Raw genomic sequence first — 22,270 nt, 5'->3', positions numbered from 1 at the left:
CGCACACTATGCTTGTTACACACACACACACACACACACACACACACAGGGAAGCACAGCAGCACACAAACATGCAAAAGATAACATATACAAATATTACGGTGCAAATTTGTCATCATAATAGCAATGTGCCAAGGTACAAACACGCCTGGCTTTTAAAGGGAATGGGAGATGACACTCTGATTGGTTTACTGCATCTTACGCTCAAAATACACCTATGAATGAAAATGAAGACACTAAGTACAACCCTTTTGAACCATGCGCCCGGCGCACGGACCCTTTTTTGCGCCGTCAAACTAGCAAAAGTGGATTTTGCTAAACGCACTTGCGCCAGGCACTTAACGCTGTGCACTTAGATCGTTAAATAAACTGTTTGTATGCAAGATAAAGATAACAATACGATATACAATATAACTACAAGTCATTTGCTTCAATGTCACGTAAATAACAAACTCTAGCCGTTAATTTACCATAGTGGCAGTTGGCGTGTTGTGAGTGTTTACTGCAAATTAGCTACAGCAATTATATTGCTAGGATTGTGGCAACATCATTAAAAAGAAAGGCTAAAAAGATGGAGGTAAGAAACACCAGCAGTCAGACAGTCATACAGGTTTTAAACTAATCCCCTGAGTTAGCTGAAATGGATTACACACATTGTCCCTTGTAAACATTCGTCACAGTTTGGTGAGTACAACAAGAAGCAACCCAGTCTCCCAAAAGTTACCTTTATATACAAATTTGCAACAGCAAGATGAAAGATACATATCAACATACCAAAACTTTTGAAACCAAGTCGTAAAAATATCTGTAAAATGTTGATTCACGACGTGTTTCATTTGTTTTCCCTACATTATCTGCTACATTAACATCTTTATTGTGATGTTAAGGCGGAGACAGGATGCGTTTACAGTGAGTGTTTTTGTTGTCAGGATCTTGCACATGCGTCCTAATGAAAATCTGTGCGTTACAAGAAAGTGACGGAAAAACATATTTGCAGGCAGGTTTTCAAAGTGCATTAAAATCAAATGGTAAAATCAAAAAGTATGGACCTAATTCTAAGAAGACAGGGTTAACAAAAAAGTTGTAATAAGCAAAACATTATCTTTGGTCACACATAACAAAACTGTGATGGAGGGCACGAAAAACTGTTTTCCTCCTGATTGTGTAGATAGTCAGTGTTAATTAGGGAGATACATTTCATAATTGGGGGGTGCACTGGGAATGTGGTTGGAGAGTGCCATCAATTTTCCCTTCACATCCATTCCAGTGTGTTTCAGCTGGCAAACAACACCACGCTGAGCCACAGAATCCTGACCTAATTACATGCTGTGGCTGCAGTCGTACAGGGAGTGTGAATGCTGTGGGGAGTTATGTGGGCCAGCGCAGTGCTTTAATAAAGTCTATAAAAGGTAAAGCCGGTCCCACCTGCAGAGCGAGGGGTTTCCAGCGCATGTTCTTCAGCAGAGCAGGGGCCGAGCTGAGCGTGCTCTGTGGACGCTTCTTCAGGGTCAGGGACACCACGCCTTTATCGGCCCTCAGCGAGCCGACCAGGTTACGTAACTGCCAGCCCACCTGTGGACGGGAGAGAATCGAAGCATCCAGTTATCATCATCTGGATAATGAACAACACAATCGCAGCATTATATTTATATTCAGCCTGTAGTTTGAATTCTGTCCACGTCGTGATTGGATCTCGCTTGTTGAGCCTTCTGTGCAAGGCAAGTGGGTGTGGAGGTGGTAAGTCTATCTATAGAGCTTTTATGTGATGTAACCTGCCCTCAATTTGAAAACAAATGTATCTTATCATATATATATATATATATATATATATATATATATGCTTTTTTAGCCATAGTTTTCACAGAACCATGCCAACACAAAAAAAATAAAAATGGCTACCATAAAGGTCACCAGAACTTTATTTTTCTTGTTGTTCATGGCTCTCACTTTGACCTTTTAGTCATTTGTGCTTTGTGAACAGAGGAACTTTTTAATTAAGGCAAACACACTAGCTTAATTGCATTTACTGGATTGACCTGAGATCTGATCATAATGCAAGAGGAGGTGCAGAGGAGGATCTGATTACAATTATTGTGATGCATGCTGCGTGCATTTTCACCTTGTAAAAGTAAGGGCACAATCTGCAGTATAGATAGTATAGATGTAAACAGACGGGTCGCCCTACCACAACAAGGCCTAGATCAGAGATCTTCAACAGGGGGCCGGGACCCTCAAAGTTACTGCAGGGGGGCCCCAAGTTATTGTTTAAAAAGTTAATAAATCTGAAAATATACATAAACATGAGTCCAACATATTATTAGCAAAGATAAATCTGCCTATTTGTGATTTGTTTTTAAATTTACACAACACTGATGACAGGCATATCGGCGTGGGTAAGGTAGCCATTAAGGTAGCCATCCAGAGATACTGTTACTGTAAGCTTAAGGATTCACTGTGCTACATGTATGTTTACCAATAAAACATTATGCATAATATATGAATGTCAATAATTATTTTAATAGCTTAGTATTGTATGCACCACAAAAAGTTATGTGTAAAGGCTTTAGGCCACCCTACATGTTATTGTAGGCCCAGGTTAATATGCAACTCAATTTCATACAATATGTAGTGGGTGGGTCCCTGCTCTGTCTCTCTTTCAGATAAGGGGTCCTGGGCCTAGCAACTAAATCTCACTGTTAAAAGCTACTGTTTAAATTAATCTATTCTGACGATAAACTTGCAATAACTTTTTTTTCAGCAGAAACAAGCTGTGAACACACCACCGTCATATTATCCTTTTTCCCTCAAGTTGATGTGTCGAACTTGTTAGCCACCTAACGAATTTAAGTCCAATATTTACTCTCTTTTAGCTCCACCAACTCCTGAGGGAAATATCTGGCTCTTTAGCCACTAAATGTTCCACTATGTTTACCAGATAGTCCAAGTCTTTGTCTGCTGTTGTGCTGAGCAGGTAGTTGGTGTTTAGCTGAAAACGGCTTTAAAAAATGTTGCTAAAGTATGAGAGCATTGAGAGTGAACCAGCACAGTAGAGTTGCAGGCCAGAAAAACCAAAACAATGAGCTGAAAGACACTAAAAGGCTGAGTGGAACTTTGGATTCGTCATTATGACATACAGTATACACAGACATTGACATTAAGAAACCCACCACAGTCTGATGATTGACTTGAATGACTTCATCTCCAGCATGGATCTTCTTACAGCGGTCAGCTGGAGACTACAGAAGGCAGACGGAAGAGAAACAGACGACTATGAATTGATCCGAGTTTATTGATCGCCACATACCAGTGCAGGCGGGCAAGTTGTCCCACAAACTGTACTTCAACACGGTGTAATATAACAGAAGGTATGCCTTGCAGAGTCATCCCTATGGAATCTGATGCGCTGTTATGGATCCAAACGTTGTAGGTATTCTGGGTAAGAATCGGTTTTCTATACACTTCAACCCCATGGGCGTTGGGGAAATCCACCTTATTAGTGTTTGTGGGAAATAGTTTGTTTATATCACAGATCAAACTAACTGCTTGGCTGAAGTTTAGTATGTGAATTAGGGCTGGGCGATATGAAGAAAATCAGATATCACGATATTCTTGACCAAATACATCGATATCGATATTGCGACATTATTGTAGGGTTGACAGTTGGTACTTTCACAAAACATTTTTCACAGTGAGATTTTAGATAAATAATCATCAATAATGTGGTAAACCGTTTCAAGTGAAATTATAGAGAAAAAATAAATATTTGATTTGCAGCTATATACTGACTATGTTTACATGCATGCACAAAAATAGTGCAATGTTAAAAAAAATCTGCAATTCTTCAAATGATATTCCCTCAAAATGTTTCACAACAGATTTTCTGAGAAAATTGAGTTAGTATGTGCTTGTTCTTATCAACGTAATTGTATATCACGATATCTCGATATATGATTTCATCACGATATGATTCCATTGAAAGACGATAAATTATCATATTGAATTATTGCCCAGCCCTAATGTAAATGTATGAAAATAGGAGTGTAGCCTCTTACCCCTTCAGTAGTTCCTGTGATTACATGGAGGCCGTCGTAGGTTGACTTGATGTACATTCCCTGTTGGCCAGAGGGAAGAAGGAGGCTTTTGTTTAGCTCAGTAGGTAAAGTACTTAGCTTATAATTATGACTAGGGATGGGGTTCAATAGCATTTACTCAAATTCAAATCCAGTATCGAATCCACTTATCAAATCTGAGTCCTTTCAAATCCCTTACTGAATCTTATTAGCTTTGCCTTTCGACAATAGCAAGAAACTGAAGGCTAAAGTAGCTACAACTCAAATGTGTCTTGTCACCTTTTGCTGGCCGAGAAGCCAGATACACTTCAGGTTTTTAGTGGCAGGCTAATTAATGTTCCCCCAGTTTCATTTCCATTTCAACCTGAAAATGAGATGAGCAGCAGGATATACTGAAATTGTTAATTAAGTGTATGTGACACATTCATTTAACAGCTATCTGAACTTGAAATACTTTAAATACTTCAGCGACTAGTTACTCAGTTACAAATGTTCATATGAGTTAAAATGAACTTTGGCTGAATCCATGCAGCAGCTGCAGAGAGCACATTAACCAGAGAGCAGGCAAACTTTACTGAATTAGCCACTGGTGATGTTTGTCATTTTAACCTGCCACAGTTGACTAAAAATAAGAAGCTGCTACCTAGATGTTTCCCAGTGCTTTTTGCTAATAAAAAGAGTGAGGAGACATAAAGGTTTGATATGAGATTTGTTAGCAGCAGAGCTTAACCAATCTACATATTTTGCCAACTGGGAACTGGATCTAATTTGGAACCGGATATATGACACTGAATCTGTGTTGGAAATTGTTAGTTTATGCAACGCGCTAAAATTCAGTCCACACCCATACAAATTTGTTTTTTTATTAACTATATATTACAAATACAAAACTCTTGTTAGTTTTTTTGTTTTGTTTGTTGATTCTTTGTTAACAAAAGGATATGTTGTCCACCCTGTTTTTTTGTTCATTTAGTATTTAATCACTTGGAGATGAGATTCTGTCATAACTGCATAACAGATTTGTATTTGTTTCCTGTATTTCAGAGCCAAGTACACAGGGTTTGACCTCCGTATTACTTTTGGAAAAGGGAGAGTCATCTTATTATCTGGCTAATGTGGTTTTTCATTCCCTGCTAATAATGTAATCACATTTTCAACATGTCTGCAGAAAAAGGCTGGAGAGAGTAGGAAAGGGTTGCGGCATTGAACTCCTAAGAAGAATTCATTTCTAAAGTTATAGGTTCCTTATCATACAATAAGCACACAAAATCATGCCATTTTACACATTGACAAATAAACCTGAAATACCCCCATGCACACAAACAAAAGGGAGGATGACAGTTTATAAGATACTAGTCTCGCTTTGACAAACCCTCCTCCAAAGCGCGCTGAAGGAGGATCTGGCAACTCCACATAGCATTCGGGGATGGGACGAAAACGTGCTCCGGTTTAATGGCATTTCTTTAAACCAATCACAATCGTCATGGGCAGTGCTAAGCTCCGCACTGAGCTGCTGCAAAATAGTTGTGCGAGAGAAAACTCAGATTGGACAGATAATCTAGCTAGCTGTCTGGATTTACCCTGCAGAGATCTGAGGAGCAGTCAACAAAAGTCCTCATACCGAATTTAAAATTCCAACATAAAGAAAGCGGAAGGAAACGGAAAATTCATGCATTCAGCGAAATTTCCTGCAGCACCGGAGCAATCCCTGAAGTGGAACACTAAGAATATAGACTAATAAGATACTAAAGCCCAGTACACACACATACAGAACACAAACACACACACACAGAGTCATTACCAGGCCTTCAGAGGATTTGATGTTGGTGAGGTGAACCAGCTCGAGGTGGGCTGACTGAGAGACCAGCGGGTCGGATGACACACACACAATGTGTTCACACACCTCCGACAGAGTCTTGCACTGGAGAGAAGAAGAAGAAAATGGTTCAGCAGCGGTGCTTTATTAAGAAAACAGAGCTGGAAACAAAAGAATAACATGAACAACCTGTATCTTGTATTTGCCAAAATTAGACCACATAGACTACAGCTTTTGTTTCTTTGTTAGAGGATATGTTAGAAGAAACAACTTTTCTCTCCTAATCTAAATACAATGGCTCAGAATTAGAGGGCGCCACTATTAACACAGCTATAGTTTATTACTAGTGCTTCCTGCAGCACTTCAAAGGGTCAGTTCACCTTAATTACCAAAAAGCCTCAAGTTGTATTTAGCTATGCAGATAGTTTTGGTTTTACTTGTCCAGTGTTTTCAGATATCTGACTCTAAAATGTCTGCGCCCACACCAATATAATGCAGGTGAATTTTATGTGTGGAGTCCACAGCACTGAAATTCAAACAAGCCGAAAGTAGAATCCACACAACATGCTGTCGACAGTTTCAGGCACCATCCCCGGTAGAAAGCATTGAGTATAAAAAAACAGCTGACAGCGTATTTTCAGCAGTGGCTCCCAAACTTTTTAAAGAAACAACATTTACAAAAGATAATGGCAGTGAACTCAATACTTTTCATGACATTTTGCTGAATATATTTGACCTAACCTGAACCTGGACAGCCTTTCTAGAACACAGAACATTCTGGCTTCTGCCATTTCCAGAGGAATTAGAGCCATAGACCTTTTTCACAGCAGACATTTTGACTTGCCGTAGCAGGAGAAGCACAGCTACGACTAAAACATTAAGTATGAGCTCCATTCTAGCAAGTACTGCAATGCAGTAATTAGTGATTGTATTAGTAACACCTGTGTTTGACGAGTCAAAATGACTGCTGTGAACAGGGGCGGTTTTAGGATCAGAGCTTTAGGGGTGCCTGGCACCCTTTTAACGTCATTCTTTTTTAAACGTTATTCTACTGTGCATTTTAACATCATTTTGGACCATCATGGTAATGGAAACACTGAATTATGTAACTAGAAAGACACCAACAATTCGGAGACATTAATGCAGAGCCACAGGGCCATTACTACAAAGGGGAGGTGGTATTACAAATGAAATTGGATATTTATTTATGGAAAAGCAGATATTTCCAAAATGCAAAATGCATCAATAACTTTTGAGAATTAGAGATGCATGTGACTTTGACTAATAGCTGTCAAGCACTATTTTCTGAAAATGGCTCAGAGATTTTTTCTGAATGATCTAGGCGTCTAGATTCTGGGTTTAGTTTCACGATGTTGTGATATTCCCAGAGCAGAACTCCTTAGCTCACGATAGATTAACACTAACACTTTAATTTTTTTTATAGCAATGATTTTTTGGGGGTGCCGGGATCAAGTTTAGGGATGCTTCAGCACCCTTAAAAAAAGGGCTAAAATCGACCCTGGCTGTGAAAATAGTCAATTCAACTTGAGATGCTCCACATTTTGGGAAATGTGCTAATTCGCAGTTCAATGAGAAGTTCGATACCACTCTCATGTCTGTCCCTTATACATCAATTATAATGTTTAAACCATAATTATGAGCAACCAACTACGCATTTATTTTTTATTTAGTATTTGACAGCGACAATGTGACCTAAAGGAAGTGTCAACAAACTGTTGGCAAAGTGGCCACAAAGCCACCATTGCTGGTACTGTAGTTACATCGAAATACAATCAGCACTAATACATTCGATTCAGCTAATTTAAATGTACACTAAAACGTAAATTAACAATGGAAGCTAATGTAGGCTATTTTAATTGGGTGACTACAGTGCTAGCAGTGTGTTAATATTCCCAAGTCGGAATAACTGGATTTGGCTTTTCTTCCCATTCTGCCAATATCGTGTGAATGCAGCACTAAGTATGGAGCTTGAGCCAGGAGGTGGTTGGCCTAGCTTAGCATAAGGACTTGAAGCAGGGGGAAACAGCTAACGTAGCACTTTCCAAAGTTCAAAAATATGACCATGAGCAGCTCTAAAGCTTACAAATGAACACATATTTTGTTTTCTTTAATAAGTACACAAACGAAAAAGTAAAAACAATAGTTTTTGTTTTTAGGAGCGTCCTCAACGATTGACTAGCAAGCTTTGGTTGGCGACAAGACGCCAGGAAGTGACTGTGTCTTGCTGTTATCGTCATGTTTTCTTTTTTTAACTTTTGGTTTTTTTTCTTTAAAAAACTTCAAGATGTGCCTTTGAGATTTACTAAAATACTAGATCCAGCTGGAGCTTCTGTGTTTGTGGAGTATTGTATGAGTGAGGGAATGTGAGATTTTAAAGATAAAAACTGGACACTACCCATCAACACGAAACAAATAAGCAACAGCTGGCTGACGAAGCAGGACTTACCACATGAAGGATTTTGTTCTCTGTCTCAAACACCGTACAGTCCTGGAGGAAAAGCAGAATTTAATGTAGCGCGAGAAGAACATCCTGTCTTGCTCAAAAACACACACACCATCTAACCGCTCTGTATACTGTCTGGGCCTCATGTTACTGAACCCTACACTTGCACACTCTATACCCTCTCAGATACAAAAAAACACGCCCACGCAAACAGACACATTTATCTTTTATTTACACACACATCAGTCACAGAGAAGACAGACTGTAAGGACATAAATAGCAAAGAATTGAGTCTCGCTCGAGGATGCAGAGTCTGAGGTTGCTGCATCATACCCACACACACCGTTCTTAGGGTGATATGACAACCATGGCAGAATAAAAGCTATCAGTCTTTACACACACACACACACACACACACACACACACACACACATAAACACAAACAATTACACACACCTGCTGTACAATGGTGGTGAGCTCCAGGCAGAGCTGAATGACATTATTTCGGGTTACTGAGTAGTCTGCCACTGTAGCAAAGGGAGACCTGGAAGGAACAGATAACACAGCAGCATGTCTTATAATGTTCCTACTGCATTCAATAATGTACAGAGATGGGACAGGAGCATTGTTAGAGAGACAGACACTGTGCGCACACATACACAGGCACACAAATCTATAGAAAGTGTTTTACGACTCGTACATGAGCGAATCTGCGACGTCACGTGTGTTATAAATTAGGGAAGTGGCATTTGTAGGATAACAAACGAAAACGTGGAGTAAAGTGACAGAAAGAAAGTTATGTTTGTGTCATTTCACTTTAAATGTCTGTCTGTTTGCATTGTTTTTGCTATAACCTTTAATACAATATAAGAGGTTATCATAAGCAGACGTTATGTAAATGATCAGAACTCATTTCCTATCAATATTTTTATGTTTGATAAAAAGTTTGATGTTGTGGTTCTCCTTTGACATACTTTACTGTTATACAGGGCTGCAATTTATGATTATCTGTATTTTCATTATCAATTAATCGACCAATTAGTAGGGGAGGGAATCACCAGAGGCCTCACGATACGATATCATCACGATCCTTATGTCACAATACCATATTATTGCAATTTTAAACATATTGCAATATTCTGCGATATATTGCAATTTATAACCGTATTTCCAACTTCACATTTTTCCCAATTTCAAATTATGTCCCCAAAAGAAAACTTTGTCAACATCTGTTTTATCTAAAAATATTCTTGTCTCTGTTTGTTCATCTCACTTCAATTTAATTGCTGCAAAATGGGATTGTCAAGCAGACAAACTGACCAACATAATAATAGATTGATACTTGGAGCCAGATGTACGTACATTTGCGAATGTAGCGTTATCAGCTCCATGGCAACCCGCAGAAAGTGCACGCTGTGATACTTCAGCTCACGTCGTATTTACTAAACCTGCAGTTCAGCGGGTAATCAGCGCCTTTCTCCGCCCACTATAACGTAAATTGCGCACATCTTTCTATCATGGCTCAGCCACCAAGTCAGTCAAAACAGCGAAAACAAAGATTTAGCGATAACAAAGTTGATCTGCTTGTTCATGAGGTAACAGCTTGATGCGTGTTATTTCAGCATTAGTGGTGGGGAAATGTATGTATTGACTAGTGCGCTGTAGCAAAGCGTTAAGTACTTGTGCTATGATACAGCTGAGTGCAGACTGCGATATTCCCACTGCTGATGCTATGACTGTTTGAAATGATCATGATGCCAATATTTGTAATGTAACGAGGAGTTTGACAACTGGAATGGAATGTCAATTGTCACTCAACTGAAAAAGTGTGATTCTTGTGGCAAAAATCTTTTTAGCTCATCTCCTTGGCATATGACTTCGCCTTGCTCGGATTACTGCTGCCATTTCACCAGGAGGCATATGCGAGGAAACCCGTTTACAACTGTTTTTAAGAGGCAAAGAATTTTCACCGCAAAATAGAGACGCGCTTTCACAGGCGGTTTTTGTACATACCGCGGAATACATAATTAGGCGCACTTTACGCTTCTCCTCCCATCTCTTTATGGGAAACTCCCACTTTCCCCTTCACCCTCCCATGAATGCATATGCATGACACTTACATAATTCACTTACACACCCCCTCACGGTCTCTAAGGTCTGTCAATCAAAATTTGCTATCCACGCCACGCACTCGTCTGAAGGCATGTGGGGATAGAGCCTTTGAGGCTATGGCACCCAGACTCTGGAATGCTCTGCCAACCAGCATTAGGTTTGCTGAGAATGTGGACTGTTTTAAGGGACAAGTGAAGACTCACTTGTTCAGGCTAGCTTTTGGGTAGCCTGTGTCTTTTATTTATTCATGTTGTATCTGTTGTATTTGTATTTTATTCTATTTGACTATTTTTACCATGTTTTTATTGTCTATGCATGTTGTAAAGCACTTTGTGACCTTGTCTGTGAAAAGCGCTGTATAAATAAAATGTACTTATTTACTTACACAGAAAAGCGCAATTTGCCATTTTCAGTCCCCGCGACAGGCAGTCTGCGCTTTTACTTCAGTGCGGCCTGTTTGTACATACCTCGCCATGCTTTTACGTGCACGTTGCGAAACAAATACGCCCGAAGTAGGCGCAAAAGCGTTAGCACATCTGGTCCTTGGTGTCTGTGTATCGATACAGTATTGCCACGGAAAATATCGCAATACTATGCTGTATCAATTTTTTCCCCCACCCCTACCAGTTATACTCTTGTAGCGTGTTGAAATTGCTCATTTGTGTCCGAACTAACCATTGTCACGGTCAAAGGTTATCATTTAGCATTGATTGTTTTATAAACGTCAAGTAGGCGGGTCTTATCTAAAGTATTTTGGTTAAGTTTCCATCTATTTGTTTAAATACATCAACTGAAACCAATGCTGATCCTCTTGTGTTGTTGGCAACCAAGGCACTCAGGATTTGTTGTGACTTTAACTAGAAGGTGGTCATTAAAGACCCAACACCTACTAATTTTACCAGTACTACCAGTACTGTGCTGTGAAACTAAAATGTTTAGATTACAATAATGTTAAACAGATAAAAGCAGCAAATCATCACATTTAAGAAGCTGGAAGGGAGAGTTGTATGTCATTTTTGCTTGAAAAATCACTCACTTGAATGATTAACTGATCAAAATTGTCAGTGATGGATTTTCTGTGGATCAACTAATCGATAATATCGATCAACTAGGTCTAATTGTTGTAATAGAAAAGAATATAAACACCTCTCAAATCAAGTCATGAATGCAACATGTACTTAACTTTAAAGCTATAGTGCGTAGTTTCTGTCTCCCCCATGAGGAATTCTAAGTAATGACAACAAAACTGTCGGCGTGTCCACATGATACAAGCCTTCCGTGATCGTCCACCACCCCCACCCCTCCCCAACGCAGTTGCTTGTAGCCAAGGAGACACGGAGGATTAAAAAAACATGATGGACTCTTCAGAAGAGGTAATTATCTTCACTTTATTTTCTGTGCACGAAAGTCACCAGACGACACCAATCTTCTGAACACACCATACTGAGAAATACAGAGAGAGTTGTGTGGAGCTGATAGTCTTAATAAGCTCTGTATCAACTCATTTGGCAATGGCTTGAATGTAACGGACGTTCATTAATATAAAAATGTACGCACTAAAGCCAAGTCTAAGCTAGAGTCAAGATGATGGACTTCAGATGGATCTTTAGTGACGCTGCCAGTGGAACCATAACAGGAGGGGCTTCAACAAAAAATGGGTGATGCTGTCAAAATCGACAACCATGAGAAAGAATGGGCCTCTGCAACCTCATTCAGAAGACTGGGATTGATGCCACACTTAGATGAAGAAAAGAGTTCACACTCAATCAAAATGCTCATCTACATGCTGAAAGTGTTGCACACATGCACAGGCCCTGATATGCAACCCCATTAACTGCAACAATTACTCTGATATGATTAATGAAATGTCCATTGTGGCCCTTTAATAATATGCAAAAATGTGAAACGTCAAGCTACTAATGCAAAATGTTAAACATTACAGTTTAATGCTGGTCTGATAGCTCTATTGTGACCAATTACAAAAGACATCCAACTTCAAGAATAAGCTTACATGCTCAAAAAAGGCTTCTTTACAGTGGAGATTCAACTCCCACAGAGGAAAGGGGACACCGCATTTGGAGGGATGAATAAAGCTGCATTAGAGAACCAGGTAGGCCATTCTGTTCTGAGTGCACCAATTTACACACCTCATACTACTTTTATTTTAATCCAGGTTTTGGAAACAACAAACCAAAAAGGCATAGTTTGGCTGTTGACTGAAATAAACAGTGTGAGGAGGGTTATTAGACCACTGGGGATTTATCACACTTTGCCATTGGCACCATCAATTCCCAAAGTCGCCCACATGTTTGTATGTGTGTGCTCATTTTTTTCATGAGTGTGCTCATTTTTTTCATGAGAGAAGAAGGTCTTTAAAGCCCTTTTTGTTTTTGTGCCAATACAATGTTTATAAATGAGGCGCGTATGGTAACATAATAGGCTTTTCAGGTGTGAAGGTGTTAACGACAAGGAACACTCTGCGGCTAATGCGGTGCTTATGACTGCATACAGACACAAAGAGACATCAACACTAATGCATACAGTATGACTGGAAGTCATTATCATTCAGGCTTCATGACATACATGTATGTTTTCAACCAGTGGAGGAGGAAGTATTCAGATCAGAGCCTTTACTTAGCCTATGTAAAAAATATGTATACCACACTGTAAAAATATTTTTTAATTATATGTACTTAAAGTATTAAAACTAAAAGTACTCAATGCAGAGGAATGTTGGTTTGTAAAAATTCTGAAAATAGTGAGAAATGCTGTTACACTTACCCAGAGCCCAAAAGGACACCTTCACAGTAGTTAAAACATTATTTAAAGGTCCTATGACATGGTGCTCTTTGGATGCTTTTATATAGACCTTAGTGGTCCGCTAATACTCTATCTGAAGTTTCTTTCCCGAAATTCAGCCTTGGTGCAGAATTACAGCCACTAGAGCCAGTCCCACAATGAGCTTTCCTCAGTACGTGCCATTTCTGTGTCTGTAGCTATTGAGGAGGAGAGAGGGGGGGCAAGGTGGAGGGTGGGGGTGTGGCCTTGACCAACTGCTACTTTGCTCGTTTGAAAGCCATGATGTCTCTCTCTCTCTCATGGGTGGGCCAAATTCTCTGGGCGGGCAAAGCAGAGAAAGGGGAGGTAGCCTTCCTCCTTATGACCTCATAAGGAGCAAGATTCCATATTGGCCCATCTGAGCTTTCATTTTCTCAAAGGCAGAGCAGGATACCCAGGGCTCGGTTTACATCTATCACTATTTCTAGCCACTGGGGGACCATAGGCAGGCTGGGGGAACGCATATTAATGTTAAAAAACCTCATAAAGTGAAATTTTCATGCCATGGGACCTTTAAAATAATTAAAAAGGAAAAGCAGCAAATCCTCACATTTGACCCATGAAATGTTACTGCATGAAAAATGACTAATCAAAATAGTTGCAGATTAATTTTCCTGTCCATCGACTAACCGATTAATCATCAGCTGTACTTGTACATACTGTTGGGTAGTTTTTAATGTATAATACAGCATCACATTTTATAAGATCTGCAAATAATTTCAGATCAGATAATTGTAGTGGAGTAAAAAGTGCAATTTTCTTTAATGAAATGTAATGCAGCAAAGAAGTAGGAAGTAAAATGAAATGAAAAGTACAAGTAGGCTACCTCAACTTTGTACTTAGGTAAGTAGGCCTACAGTACTTGAGTAAATTGACTTCCACCACTGGTTGCACCAGAGTGATGAAATGAACAACAAAAGCACAAATATACCCCAAAACACACACACACACACACACACACACACACACACACACCATTATTTTACTTAATTGTTCTAAAGACCCAGATTAAAATTCGACCACAGTCTCAAGTGTATGCTGTATCTGTGTTGTGTGTGTGTGTGTGTGTGTGTGTGTGTGTGTGTGTGTGTGTGTGTGTGTGTGTGTGATATTTGGGTCATCAGTATTGAGGCTGTGTTCTATATATATATATATATATATATGCAGGACCTAAGGCTACACAGACTGTTTGCTAACCGTCAGGCTCCAACACTCAAACAACCCTCAGAAAACAGATGATGCTAATTGCATGAGGTGAAAGGCAAGTAAGGAACGAAATAGACAGACATGATACACATACTTTAAGAATCAGTGTGACTTACACTATCCATGCATTTCATTATATCCAATGTCCATAGCGTATAAATGTCCATAAATGCTAGAAATCATAAAAAAAAAAGACATCCTCCTTACTCCCGAACTTGCCTTAGAATCATCAAGTCTTTCAGTTTTCTTCAGTATAAAAGTAATTCAGTGATAGTTGTCTGCACTTCCATGGGTCCATTGCAAACAGGAACTGTTAATAGCTCGTTCGGCATACTTTTAATGTTGTTAATTTGCCAAAATTTAAACAAATATAAGCTTTAAAAAACGGGGCTCTAGTTGTAGGTCATAGTATAGCTAGCTAACTAACTGACTCCATGGCAACATTATACTTCCTGTTTACATCTCCCAAAACAATATGGGAACGGTAGTTCCGAATATTAGAGCTTGATTATCTATCAAATTTAAGTACAAAGTAAGACAAAAATAATAATAATAATGATAATAATAAGAGTAAGTGACAAAACCCATAAATATGATCTTCAGGAACCACTGGTTAAATCTTTAACGATACTTTGTATTTCATGTGTTTTATGTATTCTGAAAATTAACTAGCTGTTAAATAAATTCAATGGAATAGAAACTCAAGTAAAGTAGATGTACCTCAAAATTGTACTTTAAAGGAACACACCGACTTATTGGGACTTCAGCTTATTCACTGTAACCCCCAGAGTTAGATAAGTCCATACATACCTTTCTCATCTCCGTGCGTGTTGTAACTCTGTCAGACGGCTCCACCGGTAGCTTAGCCTAGCACAGATCCTGAAGGTAATTGGTTCCAACTAGCCTACTGCTCCGAATAAGTGACAAAATAACGCCAACATGTTCCTATTTACATGTTGTGAACTGCCTAAGCACTGCTTTGCCTTTCTGAGAATATAGTTCCCAGTTTGTATACGGTTAGAAGACGGCTGTGTCTCATGTGACCTTGTTATTTGTACACGCTGTGACTATACAAATCACAACATGTAAAAAACATGTTGGCGTTATTTTGTCACTTATTCAGAGTAGTAGGCTAGATAGAGCCGATTACTTTCAGGATCCGTGCTAGGCTAAGCTACCGGTGGAGCCGTCTGACAGAGTTACAACACGCACGGAGATGAGAAGGGTATGTATGTAATTATCTAACTCTGGGGGTTACGGTGAATAAGCTGAAGTCCCAATAAGTCAGCGTGTTCCTTTAAAGGGATAGGTCTTATACTGTATTTTCAAGCATAGAAAACGGCTTCAGTTCCCGGTCGGAAAGGGCTGTCTGACAGCAAGGTAAAGCAGTGAAAATATTCTAAAAATAGTGTACACTTAAACCAATATAGATTTTTTATTTAGGTGGCTAAATTAGGTTTAGCTGCTGCCCCCGTCCACAGCAATACATTGCTTAGCTTCCATGTCGAGACTTCTGTTTGCTTCTCCAAACTGGGGGAGTGCTGACCACCATCTACAGTAGGTATAATACGGTGACTATGGATTCAACCTCAATTCCAAACATCCAAACTATCCCTTTAAGTACAGTAATTGAGTAAATGTACATATATAAATATCATCACATAATCCATCGCTGGGTAGTTTTGATTTAAAATCTGCTTCACTACATTGGTTAAAAACACAGAAAAAAAAAGAACCAATTTTTACACTACCAGCAAAATACATCACACATAATATCTAGTTGTATGTGGCCATGTTATTAATTTATATGTAGGCGCTTTCAAATGTGCATATAAAGAGGAAATGAAGAGTTCAAAGAAACAAGAAATGCGGCAAATTTCAGTCATTGTGCATTCCTGATAACATCACTTTTCTCCCTGACAGATTTAAAGCATTTTGCAGTGTATCATTTGATGTCAGCACGGAGATGAAAATGGTGTTTGTCACCCAGAGACGGAGAAAAGTAGATATATAAGGACACATCAGGGTATCAGAGGCAGGGAAAAGGTGCTCTTTGCTGTACCCACGCTGTTATTTCATACATGAAAAGGTTGCTTAAATGTCTTCTCAAGTCATTAGAGAAAAACTACATTATGCTGCCTGAGCGCTGAACTGATGTCTGACTTTTCCATTATCCCTGAGAGGTCTAATAACTAACAATCAGGGGGGAGATGAAAGTTCAGTTTTAACATGCCTTATGCTAATTTGCTGCTGGTGTAAACCTTCTAGGAAAGAGTCATCTGCGTATTAATACAAGACAGTTTGTAGCCCAACATCCTCGGAAATCATACCCTTTTTCCACATCTTCAGGGTACATTAGTGAATTCAACATATTATCCACCATGCAGCTTAAATTCAGCTTGTTTTACTCGCTCATTTGCTATTCCTAGGCAGTAGAAATCAATTTTAGAAGATGAGATTTCATTGAAATGAAAGCCCTGGTGGGATCATATGCATGTTAAATTTACACAGCTGGAAAATGCTCTTTTCTTCCTGGTTGGCATGTGTAATAGGCAGGATAAAACCTTAAAAAAAGTCGTATTTGACACTGTCCGAATACAGATACTGTATGTCTCAGAATGAAGAATAGAGAGCATGAAGTGTCGGCTCTGCTGAGTCTATCACTTTCTCAATGTCGCTTTGCCATTTACAGTTGCATCACCGTGTGTGGGCGAACGCGTGTGCGCTTGCATAAGTGTGTGTCAGTGCGTGCAGATGTGGGCGTGTGTCTGCAAATGTGTGTGTTTTGTACAAAGTGTGTGGGTGTTTCGATGGGTCTGAGTGTGCTTGTGGCTCTCCTTTGTGTGTCTAGATGGCCTAAGGACAGATGCGGGTGCACGGCATTTCAAGAAGCCGATGTCAAAGACCTTTAGTTCTGTATCTGACGTGTGTGTCGTGTGCAGGAGATCGTGTCGAGTCATGGATAAATGAAGTGACAGAGAGGAGAAGAGAGCAGAGGGAGAGACAGAGAAACATGGTTGGAAAAAACACTGACATTATTCCTTTGGGAAAAAAACATATTTCTGTCAACAGCCAACAGCTGCAGGAGAGTTTGTGTTCAGATTGAAAAAAACTGAAAACTTTTGCATGCGCTAGATCAACAGACTTCAACAGAGGGGAGCTTCATAACTCTAGTTGCCATTTGAAATCTTAAATACATTAGTGTTATTAATAATAGTGTCATTTTAATGATAATCGTATCTAATAGTTTGATTAATGATTGATTTAGACTATGAAATGTTAGAATGCGTTTTGTTCAACCAACTCAATTTACTAGAAGACTAAAAAAATTGAAAAATATTCACATTTAAGAACCTGGAACAAGTTAATTTAGCCTTGTTTGCACAAAAAAATGACTTACTTACTAACGTATTGCACTTTTAGTTTAAGTGCATCATTGTGCACTGTTTGCTTGTAATTTTTAGTTTAATTGGATCTTGTTTAGTTTCTATTTATATTCTTATTTTATTTTATATAATTTGTACTTCTACTTTTTAGTTTTTTACCTTTCTCTATTTATCTGTACTAATTGCTGCCTTTGTGCTGCTGCAACGCCTGATTTCCCCTTTTGAAGATAAATAAAGGCTTTTCTTAACATATAGCAAATGATAAGTCAATAATAACAATAGTTGCCTAAGATAATTGTTTCAGCTCTAATATCTATTTTTTTGGTTTATAATTATTCTAAAGCTAAACTTAAAACATAAAAAATACGCACCTACCTCGCTACCAAAATAAACTAGAACTGCGTAATTCTACCTTTAATCCAAAGTCAGACACATCAGGAATTTCTGACAGTGAAAATTTCTCCCACTTCAGTGAAATGAACCACAGGTTACAACAAACTGCAGTCACATCTACAAAAAATCCAATATTAACACTAATACAGTGAATTCAGCTCATTTCAAAGGAGCTACGCTGTTTGTTTGTATCTTCACTTAATGAACTCAATGAACCACTACAACTGAAAACACCTGTGTGGGTGTGTAGGGCCTTTTTCTTGGAAGACATACTGACATGTCACAGCAGGGAAACCACATCCAATTGTCATTGTTAATTGTTATTCCTTCTATGAAAAGTAGCTATCCTGCTGACATAGGAAAAGTAAAATAATAAAAATGGCAACTCATCACATCTGTGTAGAAGAGAAACAGAGTATATATCTCTGAAACAGCGACAGAGAGCCTGTAAACACATTACCTGTCCAGCCAGGCCAGCAGGCTCTTGGCGGCGGTGATGAGGTCGACAACAGAGGTCAGCAGATCATTGGGGAGACGGCGTGAGGACCTGCTCTCTGATTGGCTGCTGCGGCGGCGGCCGGAAATGAAGTTCTGCAGGTTTTTGGCCGAGGCGCCGAGCTTGTGAGCCAGAGTCCTGACGCTCTCCGTCTCCAGACCTGAGTTCTACACACACACACACACACATACATAAACAAAGATTAGCTGAACCTCCAGACACTGAACCACCATGAATACTGATTAGGATCGGATTTGTCAACATGTTTACAAGCTTTGGTGCATATTAATGACTTATATTACATATCTAAGTCAGTGAGAGGTCGTCACACTGACTGACTGACGTTATTTTAAAACACCTTAACTCTTTGTTAGTTATTCATGTTTCCATCACCTTGTATCCAGGGATTTTCAGAATTTTGTCAGATTATTGAGCAACACAACATAAAGACTTAACAATGGAACACAGGAGGAAGACACTGCAATGAAATCACTTGTTTACATGTCACTTTTGGCTTGTCTGAGTGTAATAAACACTATACTATTCTTTATTTGTTTAAAATAGTCCTTAGGGAAGTATTATTTTCTATTTGTCAAGTTGCATTCTTACATTCAAACACAATATGATACTTATTTTTACCTATCCATGCCTCTTTATCTTTCAGCTAGGGATTCTGGTGTTGATAATTCAAATGATGACACACTGGAGCTTGTTAAATGACTTTTGAACAAATGCATCTTTCAACCTACTAAATGTTTTTGTGTGAGCCAGAAGGAAAGGAAACCAAAATGAACACATACATGATTGACTTGTAGAAGCCATAATCACACTTAAATTCAGAAATATGAAAAATGAAACTCGTTATGACACGTTTGTTTATTATGTGATACCCACCCTCAGTAGCCAACCATTCTCTTCCAATCTCTCTGTAGACCATATTATTATTACAGGTTGTCATTTGAACTTATAAGTTGTACTAAACAGTGATGGAAAGCAACTAAGTATATTTACTCAAGTGCTTAAGTACAATTATGAGGTACTTGTCAACCTGTAAACTTGTCTACTTTAGTATTTCCATTTTCTGTTCCTTTATACTTCCACTCCGCTATATCTCAGAGGGAAATATTGCACTTAATTGTTTAATACAAAATGTAATCAACAAAAAAAGTCTTGTATATTATTATATGTTGAGATAAGATTTTATTGAACCTCGGGGGTAAACGTACAAGCTACCAATCAGTATATAAAATAATTAAAATAACTCCACCTTTACCAGCTGAAACATTAAAGTGATGTACACAATAATGCATCAATTATTATAATACACCTATATATTATATATTCTGAAATGGGCCATTATGTATAATGAATACTTTTACTTTTGGCACTTTAATATTTTGATGCTAATACATTTGTACTTTTAGTAGTAAGATTTCAAATGCAGGATTTTTACTTGTAAGACAGTATTTCTACACTGTGGTAGCCTATTACTACTTTAATTTAAGTGTAAGATCTGAGTACTTCTTCCACCACTGGTACTCAAGAATTTTCAGTTGTATCTTTTATAATACTTCTATTTTGGCAAACCCCAACACCTTACATGTCTTACAATGTAGTTTGAAGAAGCTTTCAAGTGCCATTTCAAAACTTTTTTCTTAGTTTGTGATTGTGACAATTGGGAAATGCAAGAATTTGATGCAGCACAACTGAGTTTACTTTGTGCAATCTATCACATTGTGCATTCAAGCAGAACAAGAATTCTTTCTTACAGCTGTGGCTGTAAAGAGGGCTAATGAGAGTTAAGCAGTGCATTGAAACTACAAAACACACACACACACACACACACACACACACACACACATACACACACACACACACACTCACCAAAGCACACAGCAAGTCGACAGCCTCCAGAATGAGCTCCTGGTGTCCGATGCGAGAAACTCCCAGGTCCTCCAGTTCGGCGTGGCTAATCCTCAGCAGCCTCTCCCCGCACACACCTCCGCGCTCAAACACACACACATACTGCTGCAAGCAGTCGTCCAGACCTGAAGAAAACACACACATATTATTAGAGGCACTCACAATAAATACACTCAGATTTGTTCCCAAATAAGATCACGACCGCAACAAAGATTAACACATCTTTTTCTTCTTAGGACTGAGAACAAAACATGGTGTTTGTTGTTTGTTGTAGATAGTACACAGTTAACCTGAAATATCCGGGGTTGACACCACATTTTCTTCATATCGCCAAGATGATTTATGCTATATTAAATCTACACTGCAAAAGAAAACATTTAACAAGTCATTCTGTCTATAATTTACCCCTAAAATCCTTAACAGTTGAAAAAATAAACAATGCTTTCAAAAGACAATTAACCTGTCTCAAGAAATTTCGAGGAATATATAGGAAAAAGTCAGGCTGCTGTTTTAGAATCAAGAAAATGCTTGAAACAAGCTTTTTTGCATTGGTAAAGACTTAACATAATCTTAACAGGCAGAATTGTGCATGTGTTTTAAGAAAATAAGACTTTAAACCTGCATGAACATGTTTTTGGCCTATCTGGGGGCAGGATTATATAGGATTTGTTGGGCTTTTTTATTTATTTTCATTATATAATGAAGATAGACAGGAAAGGAGAGAGAGAGTGATTGACACACAGCAAAGGGCCACGCGTCGAATTCAACCCCGGGCCGCTGCCAAGGACTCAGCACTAACATGTTAGCAAGCAGTTGCTTATTCCCACATCCAGGAAAGACTGAGCAACATTATCATTATTTGGAGTAATGATTCTGGCATATTATTATTTGTCATTCAAATTATTCATTATATGTCACACAATGTACACAAGTCAAATTGGTAGTTTAATCCCTTTTTGTACACACAGCACACACACATGCATTTTAAGGGAGTAGCGCAGGTCCGTACCAATGACGAAGTCCAATATTCACTCTCTGTTAAAGGTGCAGTAGGTAAGACTTATAAAACTAACTTTCTGTCATATTTGCTGAAACTGACCCTATGTTCGAGTAGAAGCAGATAATTTAAAAAAAATCAGGCTCCTCTGGCATCACCTACAGCCTGTAGTGCGATTTGCAAAAATCCACAGCTCCCTATTCAGATGCACCAATCAGGGCCAGGGGGGGTGTCTAACTGCGTGTCAATCACTGGTCATGCTCACGCATTCATTCTCCCTTGTGGGGGGAGGGGCTTAGGAGAACTTTTTGGGCTATAGCAGAAAAGGGGGGAGGGACTGAGAAGTTGTCGATGTTCAAATTTTTTGGCTAAGTCCTGGATCTTCCCAATCCTACCTACAGCACCTTTAACTCTAATGGAAATATGTGACTCTTTAGCTGCAAAATACTCCACTGAAGTCTCCACCAGCTAGTCTCCAAAAGTTGCCTGCTGTTTGGTGCTGGTCAGGTAGTGTACAATGGGTTTATCAGAGTGATAAGACTGAACCAATAAGTAAACGTTCAGTAGTT

General features: G+C 38.8%; 1 protein-coding gene and 1 long non-coding RNA gene across 3 annotated transcripts in view; one reads left to right on the top strand and one right to left on the bottom strand.

Moving 5' to 3' along the window:
* cnksr2a (connector enhancer of kinase suppressor of Ras 2a) overlaps positions 1-22,270 on the bottom strand; it is a 61,016-nt gene that overhangs the window by 22,264 nt on the left and 16,482 nt on the right. For both annotated transcript variants that reach the window (XM_031297670.2, XM_031297671.2), the window contains exons 2-9: positions 20,666-20,829; positions 18,746-18,948; positions 8,807-8,894; positions 8,354-8,395; positions 5,872-5,991; positions 4,053-4,112; positions 3,168-3,236; positions 1,426-1,572 (exon numbers count right to left, since the gene is read on the bottom strand). In XM_031297670.2, the coding sequence (XP_031153530.1) occupies positions 1,426-1,572; positions 3,168-3,236; positions 4,053-4,112; positions 5,872-5,991; positions 8,354-8,395; positions 8,807-8,894; positions 18,746-18,948; positions 20,666-20,829 (893 nt within the window). The remainder of the gene's footprint in view (positions 1-1,425; positions 1,573-3,167; positions 3,237-4,052; positions 4,113-5,871; positions 5,992-8,353; positions 8,396-8,806; positions 8,895-18,745; positions 18,949-20,665; positions 20,830-22,270) is intronic.
* LOC116048543 lies at positions 3,782-21,295 on the top strand. Its single transcript, XR_004104677.2, has 4 exons — positions 3,782-3,919; positions 15,297-15,304; positions 15,795-15,797; positions 21,286-21,295. It is a non-coding gene; the product is annotated as an uncharacterized LOC116048543 (long non-coding RNA).

Source organism: Sander lucioperca, chromosome 23 (genome assembly GCF_008315115.2).
Source record: "Sander lucioperca isolate FBNREF2018 chromosome 23, SLUC_FBN_1.2, whole genome shotgun sequence".
NCBI classification, from domain to species: Eukaryota; Metazoa; Chordata; class Actinopteri; order Perciformes; family Percidae; genus Sander; species Sander lucioperca.
The sequence above is the reverse complement of the archived record's forward strand: the minus strand, read 5'-3'. Positions and strand labels throughout refer to the sequence as shown.